Source organism: Archocentrus centrarchus, unplaced genomic scaffold (assembly GCF_007364275.1).
Source record: "Archocentrus centrarchus isolate MPI-CPG fArcCen1 unplaced genomic scaffold, fArcCen1 scaffold_94_ctg1, whole genome shotgun sequence".
In the NCBI taxonomy this organism is placed as follows: Eukaryota; Metazoa; Chordata; class Actinopteri; order Cichliformes; family Cichlidae; genus Archocentrus; species Archocentrus centrarchus.
Genome location: NW_022060303.1, coordinates 232,722 through 258,828, shown reverse-complemented (window position 1 = coordinate 258,828; position 26,107 = coordinate 232,722). Strand labels below are relative to the sequence as shown.

The following is a 26,107-nucleotide window of genomic DNA, read 5'->3' as shown; positions in this document are numbered from 1 at the left end:
CGACAGCTGTGGTTGTTGTGTCTGCAGATGTGGTTGTTGTCTCGGCCGCTGTGGTTGTTGTCTTGACCGCTGTGGTTGTGGTGTGTACAGGGGTTGTTGTAGTCTCGGCCGCTGTGGTCGTTGTGTCTGCAGCTGTGGTTGTGGTCTCAGCCGCTGTTGTTGTAGTCTTGGCAGCTGTGGTTGTTGTGTCTGCAGATGTGGTTGTTGTATCTGCAGCTGTGGTTGTAGTCTCGACAGCTGTTGTTGTTGTAGTCTCGACCGCTGTGGTCGTAGTTTCGGCCATTGTGGTTATTGTGTCTGCAGATGTGGTTTTGGTCTCAGGCGCTGTTGTTGTTGTCTCGAAAGTTGTGGTTGTTGTGTCTGCAGCTGTGGTTGTTGTGTCTGCAGCTGTGGTTGTAGTCTCCGCCGCTGTGGTTGTACTCTCCGCCACTGTAGTTGTAGTTTCCGCCGCTGTGGTTGTTGTGTCTGCCGCAGTGGTTATTGTCGTCACGGCAGCTGTGGTTGTTGTGTTTTCAGCTGTGGTTGAAGTCTCGGCACCTGTGGTTGTTGTGTCTACAGATGTGGTTGTGGTCTCAGCCGCTGTGATTGTAGTCTCGGCCGCTGTGGTTTTAGTTTCCGCTGCTGTGGTCGTTGTGCCTGCCGGCGTAGTTGTTTTGTCTGAAGCTGTGGTTGTAGTCTCGGCTGCTGTTGTTGTAGTCTCGGCCGCTGTGGTTGTTGTCTCGGCCGCTGTGGTTGATGTCTCGGCCGCTGTGGTTGTTGTGTTGGCCACTGTGGTTGTTGTCTCGGCCGCTGTGTTTGTTGTGTCTGTGGCTGTGGTTGTTGTTTCTGCAGCTGTGGTTGTAGTCTCGGCCGCTGTGGTTGTTGTCTCGGCCGCTGTGGTTGTTGTTTCTGCAGCTGTGGTTGTAGTCTCGGCCGCTGTTGTTGTAGTCTTGGCCGCTGTGGTTGTTGTCTCGGCCACTGTGGTTGTTGTTTCGACCGCTGTGGTTGTTGTGTCTGCAGCTGTGGTTGTTGTGTCTGCAGCTGTGGTTGTAGTCTCGGCAGCTGTGGTTGTAGTCTCGGCTGCTGTGGTTGTTGTGTCTGCAGCTGAGGTTGTAGTCTCGGCTGCTGTGGTTGTTGTGTCTGCAGGTGTGGTTGTTGTGTCTGCAGCTGTGGTTGTAGTCTCAGCCGCTGTAGTTGTAGTCTCGGCAGTTGTGGTTGTAGTCTCGGCCGGTGTGGTTGTGGTGTGTACAGTGGTTGTTGTGTCTGCAGCTGTTGTTGTAGTCTCAGCAGCTGTGGTTGTTGTGTCTGCACCTGTAGCTGTTGTGTCTGCAGCTGTGGTTTTTGTCTCGGCCACTGTGGTTGTTGTTTCGACCGCTGTGGTTGTTGTGTCTGCAGCTGTGGTTGTTGTGTCTGCAGCTGTGGTTGTAGTCTCGGCTGCTGTGGTTGTTGTGTCTGCAGGTGTGGTTGTTGTGTCTGCAGCTGAGGTTGTAGTCTCGGCTGCTGTGGTTGTTGTGTCTGCAGGTGTGGTTGTTGTGTCTGCAGCTGTGGTTGTAGTCTCAGCCGCTGTAGTTGTAGTCTCGGCAGTTGTGGTTGTAGTCTCGGCCGCTGTGGTTGTTGTGTCTGCCGCTGTGGTTGTAGTCTGCGCCCGTGTGGTTGTGGTGTGTACAGTCGTTGTTGTGTCTGCAGCTGTTGTTGTAGTCTCAGCAGCTGTGGTTGTTGTGTCTGCACCTGTAGTTGTTGTGTCTGCAGCTGTGGTTGTAGTCTCCACTGCTGTGGTTGTAGTCTCCGCCGCTGTGGTTGTAGCATCAGCTGTTGTTGTTGTAGTCTCGGCTGCTGTGGTTGTTGTGTCTGCAGCTGTTTTTGTAGTCTCGGCTGCTGTGGTTGTTGTGTCTGCAGCTGTGGTTGTTGTCTCGGCTGCTGTGGTTGTAGTCTCGGCAGCAGTTGTAGTCTCGGCCGCTGTGGTTGTGTCTGCAGGTGTGGTTGTTGTGTCTGCAGCTGTTGTTGTAGTCTCGGCCGCTGTGGTTGTAGTCTCGGCCACTGTGGTTGTAGTCTCTGCCGCTGTGGCCGTTGTCTCGGCCGCTGTGGTTGTGGTGTGTACAATGGTTGTTGTAATCTCGGCCGCTGTGGTTGTTGTGTCTGCAGCTGTGGTTGTAGTCTCGGCTGCTGTGGTTGTTGTGTCTGCAGGTGTGGTTGTTGTGTCTGCAGCTGTGGTTGTAGTCTCAGCCGCTGTAACTGTAGTCTCGGCAGTTGTTGTTGTAGATTCGGCCGCTGTGGTTGTTGTGTCTGCAGCTGTGGTTGTAGTCTCGGCCGGTGTGGTTGTGGTGTGTACAGTGGTTGTTGTGTCTGCAGCTGTTGTTGTAGTCTCAGCAGCTGTGGTTGTTGTGTCTGCACCTGTAGTTGTTGTGTCTGCAGCTGTTGTTGTAGTCTCGGCTGCTGTGGTTGTTGTGTCTGCAGGTGTGGTTGTTGTGTCTGCAGCTGTGGTTGTGGTCTCAGCCGCTGTTGTTGTAGTTTCGGCTGTTGTGGTTGTTGTGTCTGCAGCTGTTGTTGTGGTCTCGGCCGCTGTAGTTGTAGTCTCGGCAGTTGTGGTTGTAGTCTCGGCCGCTGTGGTTGTTGTGTCTGCAGCTGTGGTTGTAGTCTGCGCCCGTGTGGTTGTGGTGTGTACAGTCGTTGTTGTGTCTGCAGCTGTTGTTGTAGTCTCAGCAGCTGTGGTTGTTGTGTCTGCCGCTGTGGTTGTAGTCTCCACTGCTGTGGTTGTAGTCTCCGCCGCTGTGGTTGTTGTGTCTGCAGGTGTGGTTGTTGTGTCTGCAGCTGTGGTTGTAGTCTCAGCTGCTGTTGTTGTAGTGTCGGCTGCTGTGGTTGTTGTGTCTCCGGCTGTTGTTGTAGTCTCAGCTGCTGTGGTTGTAGTCTCGGCCACTGTGGTTGTTGTCTCGGCCGCTGTGGCCGTTGTCTCGGCCCCTGTGGTTGTGGTGTGTACAGTGGTTGTTGTAATCTCGGCCGCTGTGGTCGTTGTGTCTGCAGCTGTGGTTGTAGTCTCAGCCGCTGTAGTTGTAGTCTCGGCAGTTGTTGTTGTAGATTCGGCCGCTGTGGTTGTTGTGTCTGCAGCTGTGGTTGTAGTCTCGGCCGGTGTGGTTGTGGTGTGTACAGTGGTTGTTGTGTCTGCAGCTGTTGTTGTAGTCTCAGCAGCTGTGGTTGTTGTGTCTGCACCTGTGGTTGTTGTGTCTGCAGCTGTGGTTGTAGTCTCGGCTGCTGTGGTTGTTGTGTCTGCAGGTGTGGTTGTTGTGTCTGCAGCTGTGGTTGTAGTCTCAGCTGCTGTTGTTGTAGTGTCGGCTGCTGTGGTTGTTGTGTCTGCGGCTGTTGTTGTAGTCTCAGCTGCTGTGGTTGTAGTCTCGGCCACTGTGGTTGTTGTCTCGGCCGCTGTGGCCGTTGTCTCGGCCCCTGTGGTTGTGGTGTGTACAGTGGTTGTTGTAATCTCGGCCGCTGTGGTCGTTGTGTCTGCAGCTGTGGTTGTGGTCTCAGCCGCTGTTGTTGTAGTTTCGGCTGATGTGGTTGTTGTGTCTGCAGCTGTTGTTGTGGTCTCGGCCGCTATAGTTGTAGTCTCGGCAGTTGTGGTTGTAGTCTCGGCCGCTGTGGTTGTTGTGTCTGCAGCTGTGGTTGTAGTCTGCGCCCGTGTGGTTGTGGTGTGTACAGTCGTTGTTGTGTCTGCAGCTGTTGTTGTAGTCTCAGCAGCTGTGGTTGTAGTCTCAGCTGCTGTTGTTGTAGTCTCGGCTGCTGTGGTTGTTGTGTCTGCAGCTGTGGTTGTAGTCTCCACTGCTGTGGTTGTAGTCTCCGCCGCTGTTGTTGTAGTCTCCGCCGCTGTGGTTGTAGTCTCAGCTGCTGTTGTTGTAGTCTCGGCTGCTGTGGTTGTTGTGTCTGCAGCTGTTTTTGTAGTCTCGGCTGCTGTGGTTGTTGTGTCTGCAGCTGTGGTTGTTGTCTCTGCTGCTGTGGTTGTAGTCTCGGCAGCAGTTGTAGTCTCGGCCGCTGTGGTTGTGTCTGCAGGTGTGGTTGTTGTGTCTGCAGGTGTGGTTGTTGCGTCTGCAGCTGTGGTTGTTGTGTCTGCAGGTGTGGTTGTTGTGTCTGCAGCTGTTGTTGTAGTCTCGGCCGCTGTGGTTGTAGTCTCGGCCACTGTGGTTGTAGTCTCGGCCGCTGTGGCCGTTGTCTCGGCCGCTGTGGTTGTGGTGTGTACAGTGGTTGTTGTAATCTCGGCCGCTGTGGTTGTTGTGTCTGCAGCTGTGGTTGTAGTCTCGGCTGCTGTGGTTGTTGTGTCTGCAGGAGTGGTTGTTGTGACTGCAGCTGTGGTTGTAGTCTCAGCCGCTGTTGTTGTAGTCTCGGCAGTTGTTGTTGTAGATTCGGCCGCTGTGGTTGTTGTGTCTGCAGCTGTGGTTGTAGTCTCGGCCGGTGTGGTTGTGGTGTGTACAGTGGTTGTTGTGTCTGCAGCTGTTGTTGTAGTCTCAGCAGCTGTGGTTGTTGTGTCTGCACCTGTAGTTGTTGTGTCTGCAGCTGTGGTTGTAGTCTCGGCTGCTGTGGTTGTTGTGTCGGCAGGTGTGGTTGTTGTGTCTGCAGCTGTGGTTGTAGTCTCAGCTGCTGTTGTTGTAGTGTCGGCTGCTGTGGTTGTTGTGTCTGCGGCTGTTGTTGTAGTCTCAGCTGCTGTGGTTGTAGTCTCGGCCACTGTGGTTGTTGTCTCGGCCGCTGTGGCCGTTGTCTCGGCCCCTGTGGTTGTGGTGTGTACAGTGGTTGTTGTAATCTCGGCCGCTGTGGTCGTTGTGTCTGCAGCTGTGGTTGTGGTCTCAGCCGCTGTTGTTGTAGTTTCGGCTGTTGTGGTTGTTGTGTCTGCAGCTGTTGTTGTGGTCTCGGCCGCTGTAGTTGTAGTCTCGGCAGTTGTGGTTGTAGTCTCGGCCGCTGTGGTTGTTGTGTCTGCAGCTGTGGTTGTAGTCTGCGCCCGTGTGGTTGTGGTGTGTACAGTCGTTGTTGTGTCTGCAGCTGTTGTTGTAGTCTCAGCAGCTGTGGTTGTTGTGTCTGCAGCTGTGGTTGTAGTCTCCACTGCTGTGGTTGTAGTCTCCGCCGCTGTTGTTGTAGTCTCCGCCGCTGTGGTTGTAGTCTCAGCTGCTGTTGTTGTAGTCTCGGCTGCTGTGGTTGTTGTGTCTGCAGCTGTGGTTTTTGTAGTCTCAGCTGCTGTGGTTGTTGTGTCTGCAGCTGTGGTTGTTGTCTCGGCTGCTGTGGTTGTAGTCTCGGCAGCAGTTGTAGTCTCGGCCGCTGTGGTTGTGTCTGCAGGTGTGGTTGTTGTGTCTGCAGGTGTGGTTGTTGAGTCTGCAGCTGTGGTTGTTGTGTCTGCAGGTGTGGTTGTTGTGTCTGCAGCTGTTGTTGTAGTCTCGGCCGCTGTGGTTGTTGTGTCTGCACCTGTAGTTGTTGTGTCTGCAGCTGTGGTTGTAGTCTCGGCTGCTGTGGTTGTTGTGTCTGCAGGTGTGGTTGTTGTGTCTGCAGCTGTGGTTGTAGTCTCAGCTGCTGTTGTTGTAGTGTCGGCTGCTGTGGTTGTTGTGTCTGCGGCTGTTGTTGTAGTCTCAGCTGCTGTGGTTGTAGTCTCGGCCACTGTGGTTGTTGTCTCGGCCGCTGTGGCCCTTGTCTCGGCCCCTGTGGTTGTGGTGTGTACAGTGGTTGTTGTAATCTCGGCCGCTGTGGTCGTTGTGTCTGCAGCTGTGGTTGTGGTCTCAGCCGCTGTTGTTGTAGTCTCGGCTGCTGTGGTTGTTGTGTCTGCAGCTGTTGTTGTGGTCTCGGCCGCTGTAGTTGTAGTCTCGGCAGGTGTGGTTGTAGTCTCGGCCGCTGTGGTTGTTGTGTCTGCAGCTGTGGTTGTAGTCTGCGCCCGTGTGGTTGTGGTGTGTACAGTCGTTGTTGTGTCTGCAGCTGTTGTTGTAGTCTCAGCAGCTGTGGTTGTTGTGTCTGCACCTGTAGTTGTTGTGTCTGCAGCTGTGGTTGTAGTCTCCACTGCTGTGGTTGTAGTCTCCGCCGCTGTTGTTGTAGTCTCCGCCGCTGTGGTTGATATGTCTGCAGCTGTGGTTGTAGTCTCAGCTGCTGTTGTTGTAGTCTCGGCTGCTGTGGTTGTTGTGTCTGCAGCTGTTGTTGTAGTCTCGGCTGCTGTGGTTGTTGTGTCTGCAGCTGTGGTTGTTGTCTCGGCTGCTGTGGTTGTAGTCTCGGCAGCAGTTGTAGTCTCGGCCGCTGTGGTTGTGTCTGCAGGTGTGGTTGTTGTGTCTGCAGGTGTGGTTGTTGTGTCTGCAGCTGTGGTTGTTGTGTCTGCAGGTGTGGTTGTTGTGTCTGCAGCTGTTGTTGTAGTCTCGGCTGCTGTGGTTGTAGTCTCGGCCTCTGTGGTTGCAGTCTCGGCCGCTGTGGCCGTTGTCTCGGCCGCTGTGGTTGTGGTGTGTACAGTGGTTGTTGTAATCTCGGCCGCTGTGGTCGTTGTGTCTGCAGCTGTTGTTGTAGTCTCAGCTGCTGTGGTTGTTGTGTCTGCAGGTGTGGTTGTTGTGTCTGCAGCTGTGGTTGTAGTCTCAGCCGCTGTAGTTGTAGTCTCGGCAGTTGTTGTTGTAGATTCGGCCGCTGTGGTTGTTGTGTCTGCAGCTGTGGTTGTAGTCTCGGCCGGTGTGGTTGTGGTGTGTACAGTGGTTGTTGTAATCTCGGCCGCTGTGGTCGTTGTGTCTGCAGCTGTGGTTGTGGTCTCAGCCGCTGTTGTTGTAGTCTCGGCTGCTGTGGTTGTTGTGTCTGCAGCTGTTGTTGTGGTCTCGGCCGCTGTAGTTGTAGTCTCGGCAGTTGTGGTTGTAGTCTCGGCCGCTGTGGTTGTTGTGTCTGCAGCTGTGGTTGTAGTCTGCGCCCGTGTGGTTGTGGTGTGTACAGTCGTTGTTGTGTCTGCAGCTGTTGTTGTAGTCTCCGCAGCTGTGGTTGTTGTGTCTGCACCTGTAGTTGTTGTGTCTGCAGCTGTGGTTGTAGTCTCCACTGCTGTGGTTGTAGTCTCCGCCGCTGTTGTTGTAGTCTCCGCCGCTGTGGTTGATATGTCTGCAGCTGTGGTTGTAGTCTCAGCTGCTGTTGTTGTAGTCTCGGCTGCTGTGGTTGTTGTGTCTGCAGCTGTTGTTGTAGTCTCGGCTGCTGTGGTTGTTGTGTCTGCAGCTGTGGTTGTTGTCTCGGCTGCTGTGGTTGTAGTCTCGGCAGCAGTTGTAGTCTCGGCCGCTGTGGTTGTGTCTGCAGCTGTGGTTGTTGTGTCTGCAGGTGTGGTTGTTGTGTCTGCAGCTGTGGTTGTTGTGTCTGCAGGTGTGGTTGTTGTGTCTGCAGCTGTTGTTGTAGTCTCGGCTGCTGTGGTTGTAGTCTCGGCCACTGTGGTTGCAGTCTCGGCCGCTGTGGCCGTTGTCTCGGCCGCTGTGGTTGTGGTGTGTACAGTGGTTGTTGTAATCTCGGCCGATGTGGTAGTTGTGTCTGCAGCTGTTGTTGTAGTCTCGGCAGCTGTGGTTGTTGTGTCTGCAGGTGTGGTTGTTGTGTCTGCAGCTGTGGTTGTAGTCTCAGCCGCTGTAGTTGTAGTCTCGGCAGTTGTTGTTGTAGATTCGGCCGCTGTTGTTGTTGTGTCTGCAGCTGTTGTTGTAGTCTCGGCAGGTGTGGTTGTGGTGTGTACAGTGGTTGTTGTGTCTGCAGCTGTTGTTGTAGTCTCAGCAGCTGTGGTTGTTGTGTCTGCACCTGTAGTTGTTGTGTCTGCAGCTGTGGTTGTAGTCTCGGCTGCTGTGGTTGTTGTGTCTGCAGGTGTGGTTATTTTGTCTGCAGCTGTGGTTGTAGTCTCAGCTGCTGTTGTTGTAGTGTCGGCTGCTGTGGTTGTTGTGTCTGCGGCTGTTGTTGTAGTCTCAGCTGCTGTGGTTGTAGTCTCGGCCACTGTGGTTGTTGTCTCGGCCGCTGTGGCCGTTGTCTCGGCCCCTGTGGTTGTGGTGTGTACAGTGGTTGTTGTAATCTCGGCCGCTGTGGTCGTTGTGTCTGCAGCTGTGGTTGTGGTCTCAGCCGCTGTTGTTGTAGTATCGGCTGTTGTGGTTGTTGTGTCTGCAGCTGTTGTTGTGGTCTCGGCCGCTGTAGTTGTAGTCTTGGCAGTTGTGGTTGTAGTCTCGGCCGCTGTGGTTGTTGTGTCTGCAGCTGTGGTTGTAGTCTGCGCCCGTGTGGTTGTGGTGTGTACAGTCGTTGTTGTGTCTGCAGCTGTTGTTGTAGTCTCAGCAGCTGTGGTTGTTGTGTCGGCAGCTGTAGTTGTTGTGTCTGCAGCTGTGGTTGTAGTCTCCACTGCTGTGGTTGTAGTCTCCGCCGCTGTTGTTTTAGTCTCCGCCGCTATGGTTGTTATGTCTGCAGCTGTGGTTGTAGTCTCAGCTGCTGTTGTTGTAGTCTCGGCTGCTGTGGTTGTTGTGTCTGCAGCTGTTGTTGTAGTCTCGGCTGCTGTTGTTGTTGTGTCTGCAGCTGTGGTTGTTGTCTCGGCTGCAGTGGTTGTAGTCTCGGCAGCAGTTGTAGTCTCGGCCGCTGTGGTTGTTGTGTCTGCAGCTGTGGTTGTAGTCTCGGCTGCTGTGGTTGTTGTGTCTGCAGGTGTGGTTGTTGTGTCTGCAGCTGTGGTTGTAGTCTCAGCCGCTGTAGTTGTAGTCTCGGCAGTTGTTGTTGTAGATTCGGCCGCTGTGGTTGTTGTGTCTGCAGCTGTGGTTGTAGTCTCGGCCGGTGTGGTTGTGGTGTGTACAGTGGTTGTTGTGTCTGCAGCTGTTGTTGTAGTCTCAGCAGCTGTGGTTGTTGTGTCTGCACCTGTAGTTGTTGTGTCTGCAGCTGTGGTTGTAGTCTCGGCTGCTGTGGTTGTTGTGTCTGCAGGTGTGGTTGTTGTGTCTGCAGCTGTGGTTGTAGTCTCAGCTGCTGTTGTTGTAGTGTCGGCTGCTGTGGTTGTTGTGTCTGCGGCTGTTGTTGTAGTCTCAGCTGCTGTGGTTGTAGTCTCGGCCACTGTGGTTGTTGTCTCGGCCGCTGTGGCCGTTGTCTCGGCCCCTGTGGTTGTGGTGTGTACAGTGGTTGTTGTAATCTCGGCCGCTGTGGTCGTTGTGTCTGCAGCTGTGGTTGTGGTCTCAGCCGCTGTTGTTGTAGTTTCGGCTGTTGTGGTCGTTGTGTCTGCAGCTGTTGTTGTGGTCTCGGCCGCTGTAGTTGTAGTCTCGGCAGTTGTGGTTGTAGTCTCGGCCGCTGTGGTTGTTGTGTCTGCAGCTGTGGTTGTAGTCTCAGCAGCTGTGGTTGTTGTGTCTGCACCTGTAGTTGTTGTGTCTGCAGCTGTGGTTGTAGTCTCCACTGCTGTGGTTGTAGTCTCCGCCGCTGTTGTTTTAGTCTCCGCCGCTATGGTTGTTCGGTCTGCAGCTGTGGTTGTAGTCTCAGCTGCTGTTGTTGTAGTCTCGGCTGCTTGGGTTGTTGTGTCTGCAGCTGTTGTTGTAGTCTCGGCTGCTGTGGTTGTTGTGTCTGCAGCTGTGGTTGTTGTCTCGGCTGCTGTGGTTGTAGTCTCGGCAGCAGTTGTAGTCTCGGCCGCTGTGGTTGTTGTGTCTGCAGCTGTGGTTGTAGTCTCGGCTGCTGTGGTTGTTGTGTCTGCAGGTGTGGTTGTTGTGTCTGCAGCTGTGGTTGTAGTCTCAGCCGCTGTAGTTGTAGTCTCGGCAGTTGTTGTTGTAGATTCGGCCGCTGTGGTTGTTGTGTCTGCAGCTGTGGTTGTAGTCTCGGCCGGTGTGGTTGTGGTGTGTACAGGGGTTGTTGTGTCTGCAGCTGTTGTTGTAGTCTCAGCAGCTGTGGTTGTTGTGTCTGCACCTGTAGTTGTTGTGTCTGCAGCTGTGGTTGTAGTCTCGGCTGCTGTGGTTGTTGTGTCTGCAGGTGTGGTTGTTGTGTCTGCAGCTGTGGTTGTAGTCTCAGCTGCTGTTGTTGTAGTGTCGGCTGCTGTGGTTGTTGTGTCTGCGGCTGTTGTTGTAGTCTCAGCTGCTGTGGTTGTAGTCTCGGCCACTGTGGTTGTTGTCTCGGCCGCTGTGGCCGTTGTCTCGGCCCCTGTGGTTGTGGTGTGTACAGTGGTTGTTGTAATCTCGGCCGCTGTGGTTGTTGTGTCTGCAGCTGTGGTTGTGGTCTCAGCCGCTGTTGTTGTAGTTTCGGCTGTTGTGGTTGTTGTGTCTGCAGCTGTTGTTGTGGTCTCGGCCGCTGTAGTTGTAGTCTCGGCAGTTGTGGTTGTAGTCTCGGCCGCTGTGGTTGTTGTGTCTGCAGCTGTGGTTGTAGTCTGCGCCCGTGTGGTTGTGGTGTATACAGTCGTTGTTGTGTCTGCAGCTGTTGTTGTAGTCTCAGCAGCTGTGGTTGTTGTGTCTGCACCTGTAGTTGTTGTGTCTGCAGCTGTGGTTGTAGTCTCCACTGCTGTGGTTGTAGTCTCCGCCGCTGTTGTTGTAGTCTCCGCCGCTGTGGTTGTTATGTCTGCAGCTGTGGTTGTAGTCTCAGCTGCTGTTGTTGTAGTCTCGGCTGCTGTGGTTGTTGTGTCTGCAGCTGTTGTTGTAGTCTCGGCTGCTGTGGTTGTTGTGTCTGCAGCTGTGGTTGTTGTCTCGGCTGCTGTGGTTGTAGTCTCGGCAGCTGTTGTAGTCTCGGCCGCTGTGGTTGAGTCTGCAGGTGTGGTTGTTGTGTCTGCAGGTGTGGTTGTTGCGTCTGCAGCTGTGGTTGTTGTGTCTGCAGGTGTGGTTGTTGTGTCTGCAGCTGTTGTTGTAGTCTCGGCTGCTGTGGTTGTAGTCTCGGCCGCTGTGGCCGTTGTCTCGGCCGCTGTGGTTGTGGTGTGTACAGTGGTTGTTGTAATCTCGGCCGCTGTGGTCGTTGTGTCTGCAGCTGTTGTTGTAGTCTCGGCTGCTGTGGTTGTTGTGTCTGCAGGTGTGGTTGTTGTGTCTGCAGCTGTGGTTGTAGTCTCAGCCGCTGTAGTTGTAGTCTCGGCAGTTGTTGTTGTAGATTCGGCCGCTGTGGTTGTTGTGTCTGCAGCTGTGGTTGTAGTCTCGGCCGGTGTGGTTGTGGTGTGTACAGTGGTTGTTGTGTCTGCAGCTGTTGTTGTAGTCTCAGCAGCTGTGGCTGTTGTGTCTGCACCTGTAGTTGTTGTGTCTGCAGCTGTGGTTGTAGTCTCGGCTGCTGTGGTTGTTGTGTCTGCAGGTGTGGTTGTTGTGTCTGCAGCTGTGGTTGTAGTCTCAGCTGCTGTTGTTGTAGTGTCGGCTGCTGTGGTTGTTGTGTCTGCGGCTGTTGTTGTAGTCTCAGCTGCTGTGGTTGTAGTCTCGGCCACTGTGGTTGTTGTCTCGGCCGCTGTGGCCGTTGTCTCGGCCCCTGTGGTTGTGGTGTGTACAGTGGTTGTTGTAATCTCGGCCGCTGTGGTCGTTGTGTCTGCAGCTGTGGTTGTGGTCTCAGCCGCTGTTGTTGTAGTTTCGGCTGTTGTGGTTGTTGTGTCTGCAGCTGTTGTTGTGGTCTCGGCCGCTGTAGTTGTAGTCTCGGCAGTTGTGGTTGTAGTCTCGGCCGCTGTGGTTGTTGTGTCTGCAGCTGTGGTTGTAGTCTGCGCCCGTGTGGTTGTGGTGTGTACAGTCGTTGTTGTGTCTGCACCTGTAGTTGTTGTAGTCTCAGCAGCTGTGGTTGTTGTGTCTGCACCTGTAGTTGTTGTGTCTGCAGCTGTGGTTGTAGTCTCCACTGCTGTGGTTGTAGTCTCCGCCGCTGTTGTTGTAGTCTCCGCCGCTGTGGTTGTTTTGTCTGCAGCTGTGGTTGTAGTCTCAGCTGCTGTTGTTGTAGTCTCGGCTGCTGTGGTTGTTGTGTCTGCAGCTGTTGTTGTAGTCTCGGCTGCTGTGGTTGTTGTGTCTGCAGCTGTGGTTGTTGTCTCGGCTGCTGTGGTTGTAGTCTCGGCAGCAGTTGTAGTCTCGGCCGCTGTGGTTGTGTCTGCAGGTGTGGTTGTTGTGTCTGCAGGTGTGGTTGTTGCGTCTGCAGCTGTGGTTGTTGTGTCTGCAGGTGTGGTTGTTGTGTCTGCAGCTGTAGTTGTAGTCTCGGCTGCTGTGGTTGTAGTCTCGGCAGCTGTTGTTGTAGTCTCGGCCGCTGTGGTTGTTGTGTCTGCAGGTGTGGTTGTTGTGTCTGCAGCTGTGGTTGTTGTGTCTGCAGCTGTGGTTGTAGTGTCTGCAATACCTTTTACAAATATCACACATTGAAGCCCAAACTCAACATTCTAGCAATTTTTTATTTGACCTTATATGTATTTTAATATCATGGGAGACATAATAATTTCAATATTGTTGTTTGTTGTCAAATCTGCCTGTGACTTAGTGTTTCTGGGTTTTCTCAACTCTTTTGTAATCCTTGTGTTATGTGCATTGTTCCCCTTTTCTAATGAGTCAGGATCTGTTTACCTGTGCCCTGTTTTCCCCCAGTGGTTCCCCATCTTGCTATTCACGTGCTATGTGTATTCAAGCCCTCAGTTTTCTTCTGTGTCCTCCGTCATGGTAGTTTGATTTTGTTCCAGTTTTCCACGGTCTTCCAGTTAGTGTTTGTAAAAACTAATCTAGCTTTTCCTATGTTGTTGGAAATCAGCAATAAAGCTGTATTTTTGAGTTCACATTTTGCCTTCAGTGTCCAGCATTTGGGTCCACTCTCAGCCTGCCACACACTTTCAAGATTTATATCACTCTCCAGCATAAATGGCTTTCTATATTATTGTAGCCTTTACCTTACAATATAAAGCACCTTGGGATCCGGTGCTATAGAAATAAAATGGAATAGAGAATGTAATTGCAATTGATAACACGCAACCTTAACCTGTTATGCTTTGTCAAAATTATTTTCAAATATAGTCATTTGTTACACTAAAAATGGTATTGTTTTTTAAAGTTATCAAAACAAGACTTGAAGTTTTTAACAGAGCTTGAATGTATTTCTTTCAGCCTTAAAAATGTCTCATGGCCATATGTTCTACTTTAATGTTATGAGAGCTCAAAAATATAGGCTCAAAAATTATACAAAGTGAGGCCAAAAATTATATAAAGTGAAAATTTAATAAAGTGCAAAATTTCAGCCCATTTTTTGCTTTCAAGTATAATCCATACACTGCGATATAGACTATGTGAATAACAACGTGTCAGAGTCAGAGAGAATCTTGGGGTGTTTTAAAGAACAGGTATGCAAAATTTCCTCATCTCAGACATAGCAAACTCAGATTGTCCACTATTCACCTAGATTTCCTTACTGCAACCAAAGTAAATAAGTGTTTACCCAGTAAAATGGCATACACGTGTCTGCTAAAGCAGTTCATGTATTTTGTATCAGCAGTAGGTTTAACATTACTTCGCTCACCTGTTAGCACCATGGAAATTAATATCATCAATCCAACCCCCATTCTTCAATCACTTAAATCTGTAAAAGAAAAAAATGTCAAGGATATGAATATAGTTTTTAAAAAAGAGAAAAAAAAAGACTTGCTTAATTATTAAGAGTATTCATTGTGAAATGCATGACTATTTAAAAATAATATTGTCAAAACAATTAGCATTCATTTTATAAGTTGATTAAATGTAAAAATAAAAAAGTCATATTTACTATACATAAAATCTATATTCTACTGTACTTACCAAAATTGAGATTAGATGAAAATTAATAAAAATTTCCCTTTTTTCCCTCCTGTAGATGCTTTTAAATTATTTTTTATTTTAAAACAGCGCAGTTCACCTCTTTGCCTTGGTAAAGCCTTCACCTTATGATGCAGTCAACACCTTTTGTGTCCTTATATATTTCAGGAGAATAAGGGCTCATGACGTGTGTCAAATAAAAGGCTTTGTTAGCTTGAGAATGAAGAATGTAACATCACAGGATTCACAGGCGTGTCAGCTGTCAAACTGAAAGTTTTTTGGCGTAGTATAATGGCCTCTAGCTTCCTACATCATAAATGCCATGAAAAACAAATGCAGAAATGTAGTAGGGTGAAAAGAGTTTAGAAGAAAAGCAAGATAATGCAAGATTAAAGTAATCACACATCATTGTTTATTATAGATTCTGAAGTTTTTGTTTATATACTGCATTAGTATGGCCTGGATGTTCAGTTTTAATGTTTGAATCCCCTGATTTCATTGGTAATACAAAAAGTTCATTTATTGGTCCTCTCTTCAGCTTTTCAAAAAATTGTGATGGAGGAAGGTGTGTTGATCTTAACATTCAGCTGTAACTCAAAAATAAACTTTTGGCATGTTAAAATAATAATGCTCTTCAAAAAAATTAATGTTTTTGTCCTCCATACCAAAAGACTCACAGCTGTGCTATTAAAATGTAAACAGAAATGATACAGAGCAAAAATAGCAAAAGCTGACTCATTATTTAAAAAGCCAGGCTCCAGTGAAGTACACTTCACCAAAGTGCTTTCTCGTCAGTGCCCTCCCATACATCTAGTACTCTGTTCAAATAACAAAACAAGTAAACAGACTGAATGAACAAAATTCCATCCTCTAATTATCAGGGTTCTTGCCAGCTCAGTAAATCCATAGATATATGCACTGATGTAACACAGCAAGGGGCCCACCTGCTCAATGCAGCGTCTGGTCAAGAGACAGAACAATGCTTGATATTTGAAATTGCCATCAGTATCTTATTTTACATAATAAATATAATTAGATTTGACATTTTCTAGTGGGCTTGTCAAACCACAGTTTTTAGGACACTTCCCCATTATGTCATCACGTTAAGAAAAAATTTGGCTTGGAACATGTTTGTGGTGCAACTGTGACATCTCAAGACTCAAGAGTAAAGTCTTAGGAATGCGTCGGTCACGCCTCTTTTTTTTTAAGATTGTTAGTCAGATGACTAAATGACAGTGACTCTCTCTCTGAGATAAAGTGGATTTATTTAACCTGTGTGAATTTTATATATATATCCATTATATACATATATACATATATTAGTGTTATAGTACTCGAGATCGGTTTTGGTCTCGAGACCGCTTTTTGATGGTCTTGGTCTTGTCACGGACTCGGACCTTGCGGACTCGGGATTTTATTTCAAGACCAGTCAAGACCACAGCTCTGGAAATATCACTAAATTGCCAGAATATTGTCCAATTTATTTGATAACATCTTTGCGTTTATTGGATGCAAAACGTACTGATTCAAATCCAACAAAGATTGCGCTCCTCTGCCTCTCAAAGGAGCGCGCCTCACAGACTCTGCCCCGGCTAGGTCGCTGCTATTATCGCTGCTTAAGCCTGTATCATTTCACCGCAGTTTGCAATCTATCACAGAGCACGGACAGTTTCATTCACAATGTGCACGTTTGGTCTCACTATGGTCATGCGTGTGCTACATAAATCAAAATAACAACCGACATGAACACGAGGAGAAGTAAGAGGGAAAATGAAGATCAAAGGAAAATTTCAGGCTTCCGATTCAACAAAAAAATCTCAGCAAGAAAGGTAAATACCAACCTTCATGTATTTTGATACACAAACTGAAAATTTAATCCAAATTTTAGGGCTGCAATAATTCTTGGAGTAACTCAATTCAATTATCAAAAATCCTTTGATGTTTCGTTTCAACTCTGCAGCTCAGGTGTCTCCGTGTAAGCGGAGCATTTCCTCTACATTAGTTCTCCATCGCTATAACGGATTTCCGTCATTTGGAAAAAAAAACGGACCCTTTACCCTAGTGGATTGCTGAGATGTTTTTCCACGCCCCCACTTCTCTGTGCTGTGAGTGTGTGTGTTTGAATGTGCCCTGTGTTGTGCAGAGGATGTCAGCTGTTATTTTTTCTTTATGTCAGCTGTAACCACCAGAACAGATCTATAACCACAGTGTACTGGGGAAAGGGGGGCTGCAATTAGCACTAGCAATTGTTAGGTGCACCCCCCCTACCCCCACCCCCTTCAGTACAGAGGGGCTCCATCAAAATGTTTTTTATCTTTAATCCCTGTTTAGTAACTAAAAATAGAGCTGCAGTAGAAACGCAATTTGGAGGATGCTTGTGAATAAAAAGCATTACAGCATTAAGTTCATTCAGCCCCCAGTTTTTCAACAAAAACACAGCAGCAGCTGTTTTACCTGCAGTCTGTCTGCACACCCGCAGCAAGCGCAAAGAGGCGGAGCCAGTACTGAGAGGGTGAGCTCAGGTGGAGTGAAAGGAGCTCTTGTTCCTGTAACCACCTTAAAACCTTTACTGGGAAACAGCTGGAGGTCCTTCATCAACCACCTGATCAGCAACATGAAGAAAAGAGAGCTTTGTAGCAACTCCATCCACCCTGTTTGTTTCACACGGAGAAACATCTGCAGTACAGAAGTTAAAATATGCTGATGAATTGTTAAAATGAAAAATTATTTCTTACTTGATTAATTGACGGAGTAATCAATTGAATACTTGATTACTAAAATAACTGATAGTTGCAGCCCTACTTGTATTCAGAAAGCCATAGTCAAACATTAGTTTTCAGCACCAGTAGAGCTATGAGAGGCCTTCAAGAATAAAAAAAACTACAGTTCCCAGCAAGATGATGTCACTTCCTATTGTTGCATTAAAAATGTGATAGTTTATGCTCAGAACATGGTGGCTGATATTCAAATGTAGGAAATGCTTTTAGCAGCTGATTGTTAAAAAATCTGGATTATGTTTTTGTCGTGTATGTTTCTTTCATGTGATTTCTGCAAACACATTAGTGGAAGGAAACGGCACTCTGGGACACATCAAATGCTTGATATAAAAATGTAACTTTTCTGGATTATATGCAAAAATTATCATTCTATCCATCACTCAATTAAAAAGTGGGAGCGGCATTTAGCGGTTAGCATTAGCTTACTAATTAGCATTAGCATTAGCACTGGGGTGAGAAATATTTCTTGCAAGAACCCTGAAGTTACCATGGACACCACCAATGGTAACGGCAGAGAAGTAAGTTGTTTCTCCGTCATTAGTACATTGAGCTAGTGGTGGGTAGATCAATCCTAATATCGATAATATGGATACCAACGTTGGTATTGGTATTGATCAATATCAGTGTAATGAGATCGATACTTTGGCTTCAGTTTCTCTCCGTATTCAGTGCTGCGGTTTCTTCAAAGATGCGAGCTGACTAAGTGTCGCTCCTGTCACAGCACAGAGCAGGCACACTTTGCTCCTCCCCTCCCCACAGTGTTTTGTTATACTGTCATGTGACGCATAACATATTTTATTTGGGGAAAAAAAGGAATTTGCTATGAAACATTTAAAGCAAACTTAAATTTAAATTTGTAAAACTTGTTTATTTAAGAAAAAATCTAGAAAATTAGTGAATGAAGGGACATTTTTTATTAAATTTTTGTATTATACTTTCTGAACGATCTACCTGGAAAAAGTTTGCATTTGTTCTTGAGTGATGATTTTGGACACTTCATTTATGAAAAAAAAATCCAGACATCAATCTACGAGGAAAATTGTTTTGTTAATCACTGCACGAAAAGAAGCATATTCGTCCCCGTATACTGACGCGGGCGCCGCTAGTAAACGGCAGCTTTCGTCAGCATACGGGGATCCGCATTTTCGTTCGCCTGAGACGGATATGGTCGTTTACGTACCACCAGAAGCAGCAGGGATAAAGGTACGGGGGAGCCGGCAGGCATTGACTACTTTACATATGAATAGCAGCACTGCAAGCCGAAGCAGCGGCAACAGACACACGTGGCTTCTCTGTCATTGGATGAAAAAAATGCCATCACAATTCAGCACTCACATGTGATTGGCTGGTAGATCTGTCCCCCATTGGCCTTTATAAAGACAGGCCTGGGTAAGCCCCTTCCAAATAAATAATAACCCAGTAATAAAAATTATTTTTAATTATTATTTCTGTGATTTCTGTGACCACCGGGAAGAGGCCCCGTGGTAGACCCAGGACACGCTGGAGAGATTATGTATCTCGGCTGGCCTGTGAACGCCTTGGGGTCCCTCCGGATGAGCTGGAGGAGGTGGCTGGGGAGAGGGAAGCTTGGGCTTCTCTGCTTAGGCTTCTGCCCCCGCGACCCAGCCCCGGATAAGCGGAAGAAAATGGATGGATGGATGGATGGATATTTCTGTGATTATACCTTGTATGTTATGTTGTATTCATGCCATGCTAATAACCTCAACTAAAAGGAACTCAATTAAGAGAAACAAATTGTGAGGCACAAGTTTGAATTTCTTTTTTTTTTTAATTTACAAAGCAATATGCACATACACACACACATCATATATAAGAAAACAAAAACATTATGACATATAATGCTTTGCTACTTCTGGGCCATGTGGTGGTGGTGGCTTTCTCTCAGAGCATGGTCCAGCATACAAACACTTATGGTGCACGGCGTTGTATTTAGGGTGAGCTTCTAGTCTGTCTTGCAGTTTGGCACAAAGGTCACTGAGATCCTGGCTGGGGAAGCTGAGATGGGTTAATTTCTTTCACAAGAGCGCTCTCTACAAGATTGTGACTAAGGCTGAATGGTAGGGCGCTTACTTTGGAATCCACTTGGTGATTCACAAAAAGGGTAGGGGATGATGAAGGTGCTACAAGAATTCCCCAGGTCTCCAACGAATGAGGGCAGGCAGGCAAGCAGGTCAGCAAGCAGATCTTGTCCCAAGAAAGTGGAGTTTAAGTTTGCGGCAGCCACTAGGATGAAAACAGGTTGGACTCCACTGTAGAAAGCTTGCGACAACCACAGAGAAACAGAACATCAGTACACCAGCGGAGGTGGTAAGTATCCTGGAAGGAGTGAAATGCAGCACATAAACATAAAGAACTGAAAGTACCAAAAAATAACTAAAACAAAACTGGTTACCAGTGAGGTACAAGACGATCTGGCGGAGAGTAACCGGCTCCGCTAGTCCTTAAATACTGGCCCAAATCAAGGACAGGTGCGTGCAGCCGGAGGATGAAAACACCACTCCGCCCAGCTGGGAGGAGCCCACCTGCAGAAAGCCCCCAAAGAAACCCACAACCTCCCATACCATGACAGTGCCCCCCCCTCAACGGCCACCTCCAGGAGGCCGACCGGACCCACCCGACCGGGAACGATGAAAAGCAGCGATGAGAGCCGGGTCGAGGATGAGGGCACGAGACACCCAGGACCTCTCCTCCGGACCATAGCCCTCCCAGTCAACCAGATACTGCCGCCCCCGGCCCCGACAACGGACATCCAAAATCCGGCCAACGGAATAGACGGGGGGGCATCCACAAGCCGGGGGGGGGGGGGGGGGGGGGGGGGGGGGGGACTGCAGGAGGGCACAGAGGGCTAGAACGATAAGGCTTCACCTGAGACACATGGAATGTAGGATGTACACGTAGAGTGGCAGGAAGGTGCAACCGTACCGCAGAAGGAGAAATAATAGAGGCAATTTCATAAGGGCCCAGGAAGCGGGGTACCAATTTCCTGGAAACATGCCGTAAAGGAATGTCACAAGAAGAAAGCCAAACCTTCTGACCCGGTGCATTCCGAGGAGCCGGGATCCGGCGACGATCCGCCAGATGACAATTATGCTCAGCTGTGTGATGCAACGCCAGCCTTGTACGTTCCCAAGCTCGCTTACTCCTCTGGAGATGATGTTGAACAGAAGGTACAGCCAAGTCCTGCTCCAGAACCGGGAACAATGGCGGTTGGTATCCTAGAGAAGCTTCAAAAGGTGACATCCCAGTAGCAGAAGTGGTTAAAGCATTATGGGCATATTCAACCCAAGGTAACTGTGCAGCCCATTGAGAAGGGTTGTGAGTACACACACAACGGAGTGTAGCTTCTAGCTCCTGGTTCACTCTCTCAGTTTGCCCATTAGATTGAGGATGGTAACCGGAACTAAGACTAACCGTAGCTCCAAAGGTATTGCAGAAGGTTTTCCAAACTTGGGAGGTAAACTGGGAGCCACGGTCAGAAAAAATATCCACTGGGATCCCATGTAGACGAAAGACATGCTCCACCATTAACTGAGAGGTCTCAAGGGCCGTAGGTAATTTATCCAAAGCAATAAAATGAGCAGCCTTAGAAAATCGGTCAACTACAGTTAAGATCACAGTCTTGCCATTAGCAGCAGGTAATCCAGTTACAAAATCCAATGAAATGTGGGACCAGGGCCTGTGTGGTATGGAAAGGGGTTGCAAAAGCCCAGAAGGTGGTAAATTGCCACTCTTATTTTGAGCACACACTGGGCAGGCCAACACATACTCCCTAGTATCTTGCTCTAACGTTGGCTACCAAAAATAGCGGGCTAATAGAGAAATAGTTCGGCTTACCCCAGGGTGACATGCGAACCTGGAGATGTGGACCCAATGGAGCACGGCAGACCGGGCCGAGGTAGGCACATAACGCCGACCGGGAGGAACGTTCCCAGGGGCTGGTTCACCCTGAAGGCCCTGCTGAATAGCATCCTCCACCTCCCAAGAAAGACCACCAACCGTGCACGTAGAGGGCAGAATGGGAGCCACATCTGTAGAGTCCCCCTTGGGAGCAAACTGACGAGACAGGGCATCTGGTTTAACATTTCTTGTACCTGGACGATAAGAAATGGAAAAATTGAATCTCCCAAAAAACAATGACCAACGTGCCTGTCTCGGGTTTAGACGTTTAGCAGATCGCAGGTAGGAAAGGTTCTTATGATCAGTCCAAACTATAAAGGGAAGTTCTGCTCCCTCCAACCAATGACGCCATTCCTCCAGGGCTAACTTAACAGCCAGCAACTCCCTGTCCCCTACGTCATAGTTTTGTTCTGCTGGAGAGAGTCGTCTGGAAAAAAAGCACAAAGCTGTAGCTTACCCTCAGGACCAGTTCGTTGGGACAACACCGCACCCACCCCAGAGCTAGAAGCATCCACTTCAACCACAAACTGTAACTCTGACCGAGGCTGAGTGAGAACAGGTGCTGAAGTGAATCTGTCCTTAAGGAGTACAAAGGCCGCATCTGCTTCGGGAGATTAGAGAAAGGGAACCTTAGGAGAGGTGAGTCTAGTTAACGGTGTGGCTACCTGGCTGTAATTCCTGATGAACCTCCGGTAAAAGTTTGCAAATCCCAAGAAGCGCTGTAGTTGTTTGCGAGTATTTGGCCTCGGCCATTCCGCCACTGCCTTGATTTTTTCTGGGTGCGTCTTCACCTGCCCACCCTCAAAAATGTAGCCGAGGAATGCAATGGAAGGCACATGGAACTCACACTTTTCAGCTTTCACGTACACACGATTCTCCAGTAGCCTCTGTAGTACTTGGCGGACATGAACCTTATGTTCTGCGAGATCCTTAGAAAAAATTAGAATATCATCAAGGTATACAAAAACAAAAAGGTTCAGAAAGTCCCGTAATACATCATTAACCAATGCTTGAAAAACTGCAGGAGCCTTGGTAAGTCCAAAGGGCATGACCAGGTATTCAAAATGTCCTAATGGAGTATTAAAAGCAGTTTTCCATTCGTCTCCCTGATGGATTCGAACTAGATGGTACGCATTTCGAAGATCGAGTTTCGTGAATACAGTCACCCCATGGAGTAGATCGAACACCGAGCTAATGAGAGGTAATGGGTATTTATTTTTTACTGTGATATCGTTCAAACCTCGATAATCTATGCAGGGACGGAGGGTCTGATCTTTCTTAGAAACAAAGAAAAACCCCACCCCCACTGGGGAAGAAGAGGGCTGAATTATGCCAGCAGCGATAGAATCCTTGAAGTAGTTCTCCATCGAATCCCTCTCAGGCCGGGAAAGATTGTACAGCTTGCTGGTGGGCAAGGGGGCGCCAGATAACAAATGGTAAATGGTAAATGGACTAGCTCTTATATAGCGCTTTTCTACTCAGTATGAGCACTCAAAGCGCTATTACAACATGTTTACATTCACCCATGCACTCCCATTCATACAAGCACTTCCATGTTTGCTAAGCTAAGTGCTTTTTAATTAACTATCATTCACACACATTCATACTCCGACGGGACGGTCGGAGAGCAACTTGGGGTTAAGTATCTTGCCCAAGGATACATTGGCATGTAGCCTGGAGTAGCCAGGAATCGAACCGCTGACCTTCTGATCAGTAGGTGACCTGCTCTACCTACTGAGCTACAGCCAACAAGTCTATACCACAGTCATACGGACGGTGAGGTGGCAGAGACAAAGCCCTGTCTTTACTGAATACTGTGCGCAGATCATGGTAGTCCTGGGGAACTAGTGATAAATCTGGCTCACTGGAGATGGATTCAGAGGGATTAAGAGAAGGAGGAATAGCTGATCTTAAACAATGTGAGTGACAAAATAAACTCCAACTCTCCAACCTGTGTTCAGCCCACTGGATATGGGGATTGTGTTTCTCTAACCATGGAAACCCTAATATAACTGGTGAACTAGGAGAAGAGAATAAGTAGAATACAATATGCTCAAGATGATTCCCTGAAACCACTAGGTGAAGCGGATCTGTGCAATGAGTGATGGTGGACAGCCTGTCTCCATTTAATGCAGTAGCAATAATAGATTTGGGAAGAGGATGCACGGGAATATTCAATTGATTAGCAAGAGTCAAATCAAGTAAATTCTGCTCCACCCCAGTCTATCAGAGCCCGGAGAGGAATAGAATCATTATTGAACCAAAGAGTTGCTGGAAGTGTAAGACGGGGCTTTAATGACTGAGACAAGCTGCCCACCAATATCCCCGGTTCTACTGGCGGGCGGAATCTTTTGGCCGTATGGGACAGGAGGCGATAAAATGACCCGCTTGACCACAATAGAGACACAACCGAGCATTCATGCGCTTCTGCCGCTCCTCCACAGTCAAACGAGCCCGTTCCACCTGCATGGGCTCACTGCTGTGCTCACCGGTGGTATCCATTACATCAGCGCTGACCAAGGAGGACGACGGAGAATGCACAGCGGTAACTGGCGGCAAATTGAGAAGCGACGGCTGCCGGAATCTGTAGTGTCTCTCTCTATTCCGCTCCCTCAAATGATTATTAATTTTTAACGCCAAAGAAACCAATCCCTCAAAGGAACATGGTTCATCCCGCGACACCAGTTGGTCTTTCATCTGATCATTTAATGATTTTAGAAAAACCCCCTGAAGGACACTTGCCGGCCACCCCGCCCCAGCTGCTAAAGTACGGAACTGTATGGCGTGCTCCGCTATAGACTTACTTCCTTGTGTAAGGTTTAGCAATCTCTTAGCCAAATTTCCCTCGCTAAACGGGTGATCAAACGTTTTCTTTAACTCTTCAATGAATGTGTTATACGAGCAACTGTGAATAGGTGTAGAAACAAAAAAGGCCTCAGCCCAAGTGAGTGCCTTTTCTTGTAAGAAGCCTACAACATATGACAATTTTGACGCATCGTCAGGGAAGGAGCGAGGAGAGCGAGAAATTGCCAAATCACTGAAGAAGGAAGCCCCCACAAGTCCCGACCTCTCCCTTGAAAGGCTCAGGAGAGGGCGGTGCGGCATCCCAGAACACTGCCGCTGCAGCGACCGTGTTGGTGGTTACATTCGCAGAAGCCGCTCCCTCACCCGGAACTGGAGAAGGAGCGGATAAGGCCGGGGAAACCGAGGAGGAAACTGGCGCAGCCTCGAGTAACTTGTTAAGATGCTCAAGACGCTGATTAGTAATAGCCTGCTGTTCACCTAGAAACCGCAAAGCATTGGTGTGTTCGGCAATAATTGCACCCTGTTTTCCCAGAGCTGCTTTAACGGGGTCTGCGGGGTCCATGTCTTGGCCAGATCGTACTGTCACGGCTCGTGAGCCAACTTATTAAAAGAACCCAACAATGCACAACCTCGAGAAAACAGCTCTGCAATAAAATAATCTTTATTTCACAACACTGGCAGGGGAAATGAGTGAAAAGAGAAATCCTGAACACGGGGCCACTGGGAACAGAAATAGAGATGGGTTAATTTCTTTCACAAGAGCGCTCTCTACAAGATTGTGACTAAGGCTGAATGGTAGGGCGCTTACTTTGGAATCCACTTGGTGATTCACAAAAAGGGTAGGGGATGATGAAGGAGCTACAAGAATTCCCTAGGTCTCCAACGAATGAGGGAAGCCAGGCAAGCAGGTAGGCAAGCAGATCTTGTCCCAAGAAAGTGGAGTTTAAGTTTGCAGCAGCCACTAGGATGAAAACAGGTTGGACTCCACTGTAGAAAGCTTTCAACTACCACAGAGAAACAGAACATCAGTACACCAGCGGAGGTGGTAAGTATCCTGGAAGGAGTGAAATGCAGCACATAAACATAAAGAACTGAAAGTACCAAAAAATAACTAAAACAAAACTGGTTACCACTGAGGTACAAGACGATCTGGCGGAGAGTAACCGGCTCCGCTAGTCCTTAAATACTGGCCCAAATCAAGGACAGGTGCGTGCAGCCGGAGGATGAAAACACCACTCCGCCCAGCTGGGAGGAGCCCACCTGCAGAAAGCCCCAAAAGAAACCCACAACCTCCCATACCATGACACCAGGACACTCGCCCTCGCATCCAGCTGCTGCTGACACAGAGCACACATTAAGTCATTATGAAACTAAATGAAATATTGTGAAAAATCAGGAAACTACACTGAAAGTTTGAGTCTCTTGGCTTTGAATGCACACATAGCAGATAAGACCCTGAATGCAAAAAAAAAAAAAATTAATCCGCCCATCTTTGTGTAGCCCTGTAGGAAATGGACATAAATAAGTTGATTGAATGTGGTTAAATGCATTTATGTGAATGTTAAAATTTCAAATGTTAAGGTGTTAAGATAATTAATTTGCCATAAATATTCTATTTTATTTGTTCATTTCATTTGTTGTGAAGGAAAGCCAATCTAGTGTTTCATTTTAGTCACCTGTTTCTGTACTGGCTGCTGATTGGAGGTGGTGTGAGTGTGCGCGAGGGAGAAGGAAAAAGAGAGACCCGAGAAGAGAGGTGCGCTAGACTTTGACTGAAAAAGTGAAAGTTTTATGGAGAGTTAAACTGGTACTCCGTGTTCGGACATCGGCCAGGTGAACGGAAGGAGGACAGTTTAATTTGGCGCAGCCTACGCCTCTAAGTGTTTGGCCTTGAAAGTCGTGGTTTGCTCGCTGGATAATCGAGCGGAAATTAACCGCGCTGATCGTCTGAAAGCTGCGGTTGGCTAGCCCGGCTAATCGCTACAGGACTCGGCTGACTCTTACCGCACACAGACAAAAGAGGATCCCAGATAGCGCGCTGAGCTACCTATAGTTCAGAGTTCCTCTGGCTACGCGGGAAACGGCGACCAGACGGGTATTCCCTGTGTTTCTTGCCTGTGTGGGAAGGACAACGTGGACTGAACGTTTGCACCGCCATATTGGAAAAAGGTACTGTTGGCTTATTATTTTATTTTGGCTCTAATTGAGTGAAAGGACCGCAAAGTTTCTGGTCTCACTGTACCCAAGCTCCGAATCAGGCCTGCAACGGGTTTGTTTTGTTTAATAACATTATTTGGGACTGTGGTGTGTGGGGATACATGTAATTTTGAACCGTTAATTGACCTGAAAGAACTGAAATATTGATTTAAGTGTGTTTTTGGTGGTTTTCTAATTAAAGTGTGGTATTGTTAATTCCAATTGTAGAGTGTGTGATGTTATAGTGGTTAAGTAAATAATGTCGTTGAATACGAACTCAGGGCCCATTCATACCGATCAGTAGTATGTGGGTTACATAAATGGAGGCACCGCTGGGATTGTGTTATATTTGATGTGTATAAAAACAAAACAAACAAAAAAAAAAAAAAAAGTATTGAGTTTCTAACTGTATTACATGAGGGAACGTTAATACAGTATCTTTGACATGGATACCAGCATAGTGACCAGATTGAAGAACTGGTGTAGGGGAGAGACATTAGATGAAAGTCATGCTTTACTGACTGTAGTTCCAGAGCACACAGAGATTGCGCAGATAGAAGATGCACTACAGACTATCAAGTGTTTTGGGCACGTAAGAGTCAGAGGACGAATGCTAAGTGACACAGACAATCAAGTGTTAGTGCTTTGTGAGTGTCGAAAAAAAGTGACTGACTCAGCAGTCCCAAAAGAAGTTCGCTCTCCTGATGGATTGACAGCATGGCCAATTTGTGTAGTAGCTGAAACTCCTGGGGTTGAGGAAGATTTTGCTGGTAAACTGAAAGCTCTGTTGGA

General features: G+C 48.3%; 1 protein-coding gene across 1 annotated transcript in view; it reads right to left on the bottom strand.

Annotated features, from left to right (window-relative positions):
* LOC115778015 (mucin-5AC-like) overlaps window positions 1-23,681 on the bottom strand; it is a 29,336-nt gene extending 5,655 nt beyond the window's left edge. Inside the window, exons 1-4 of the mRNA XM_030726024.1 lie at window positions 23,382-23,681; window positions 20,980-21,243; window positions 20,772-20,859; window positions 20,362-20,508 (exon numbers count right to left, since the gene is read on the bottom strand). Of these exons, the coding sequence (XP_030581884.1) occupies window positions 20,362-20,508; window positions 20,772-20,859; window positions 20,980-21,243; window positions 23,382-23,681 (799 nt within the window). The remainder of the gene's footprint in view (window positions 1-20,361; window positions 20,509-20,771; window positions 20,860-20,979; window positions 21,244-23,381) is intronic.
* Between the last annotated feature and the right edge of the window lie 2,426 nt (window positions 23,682-26,107).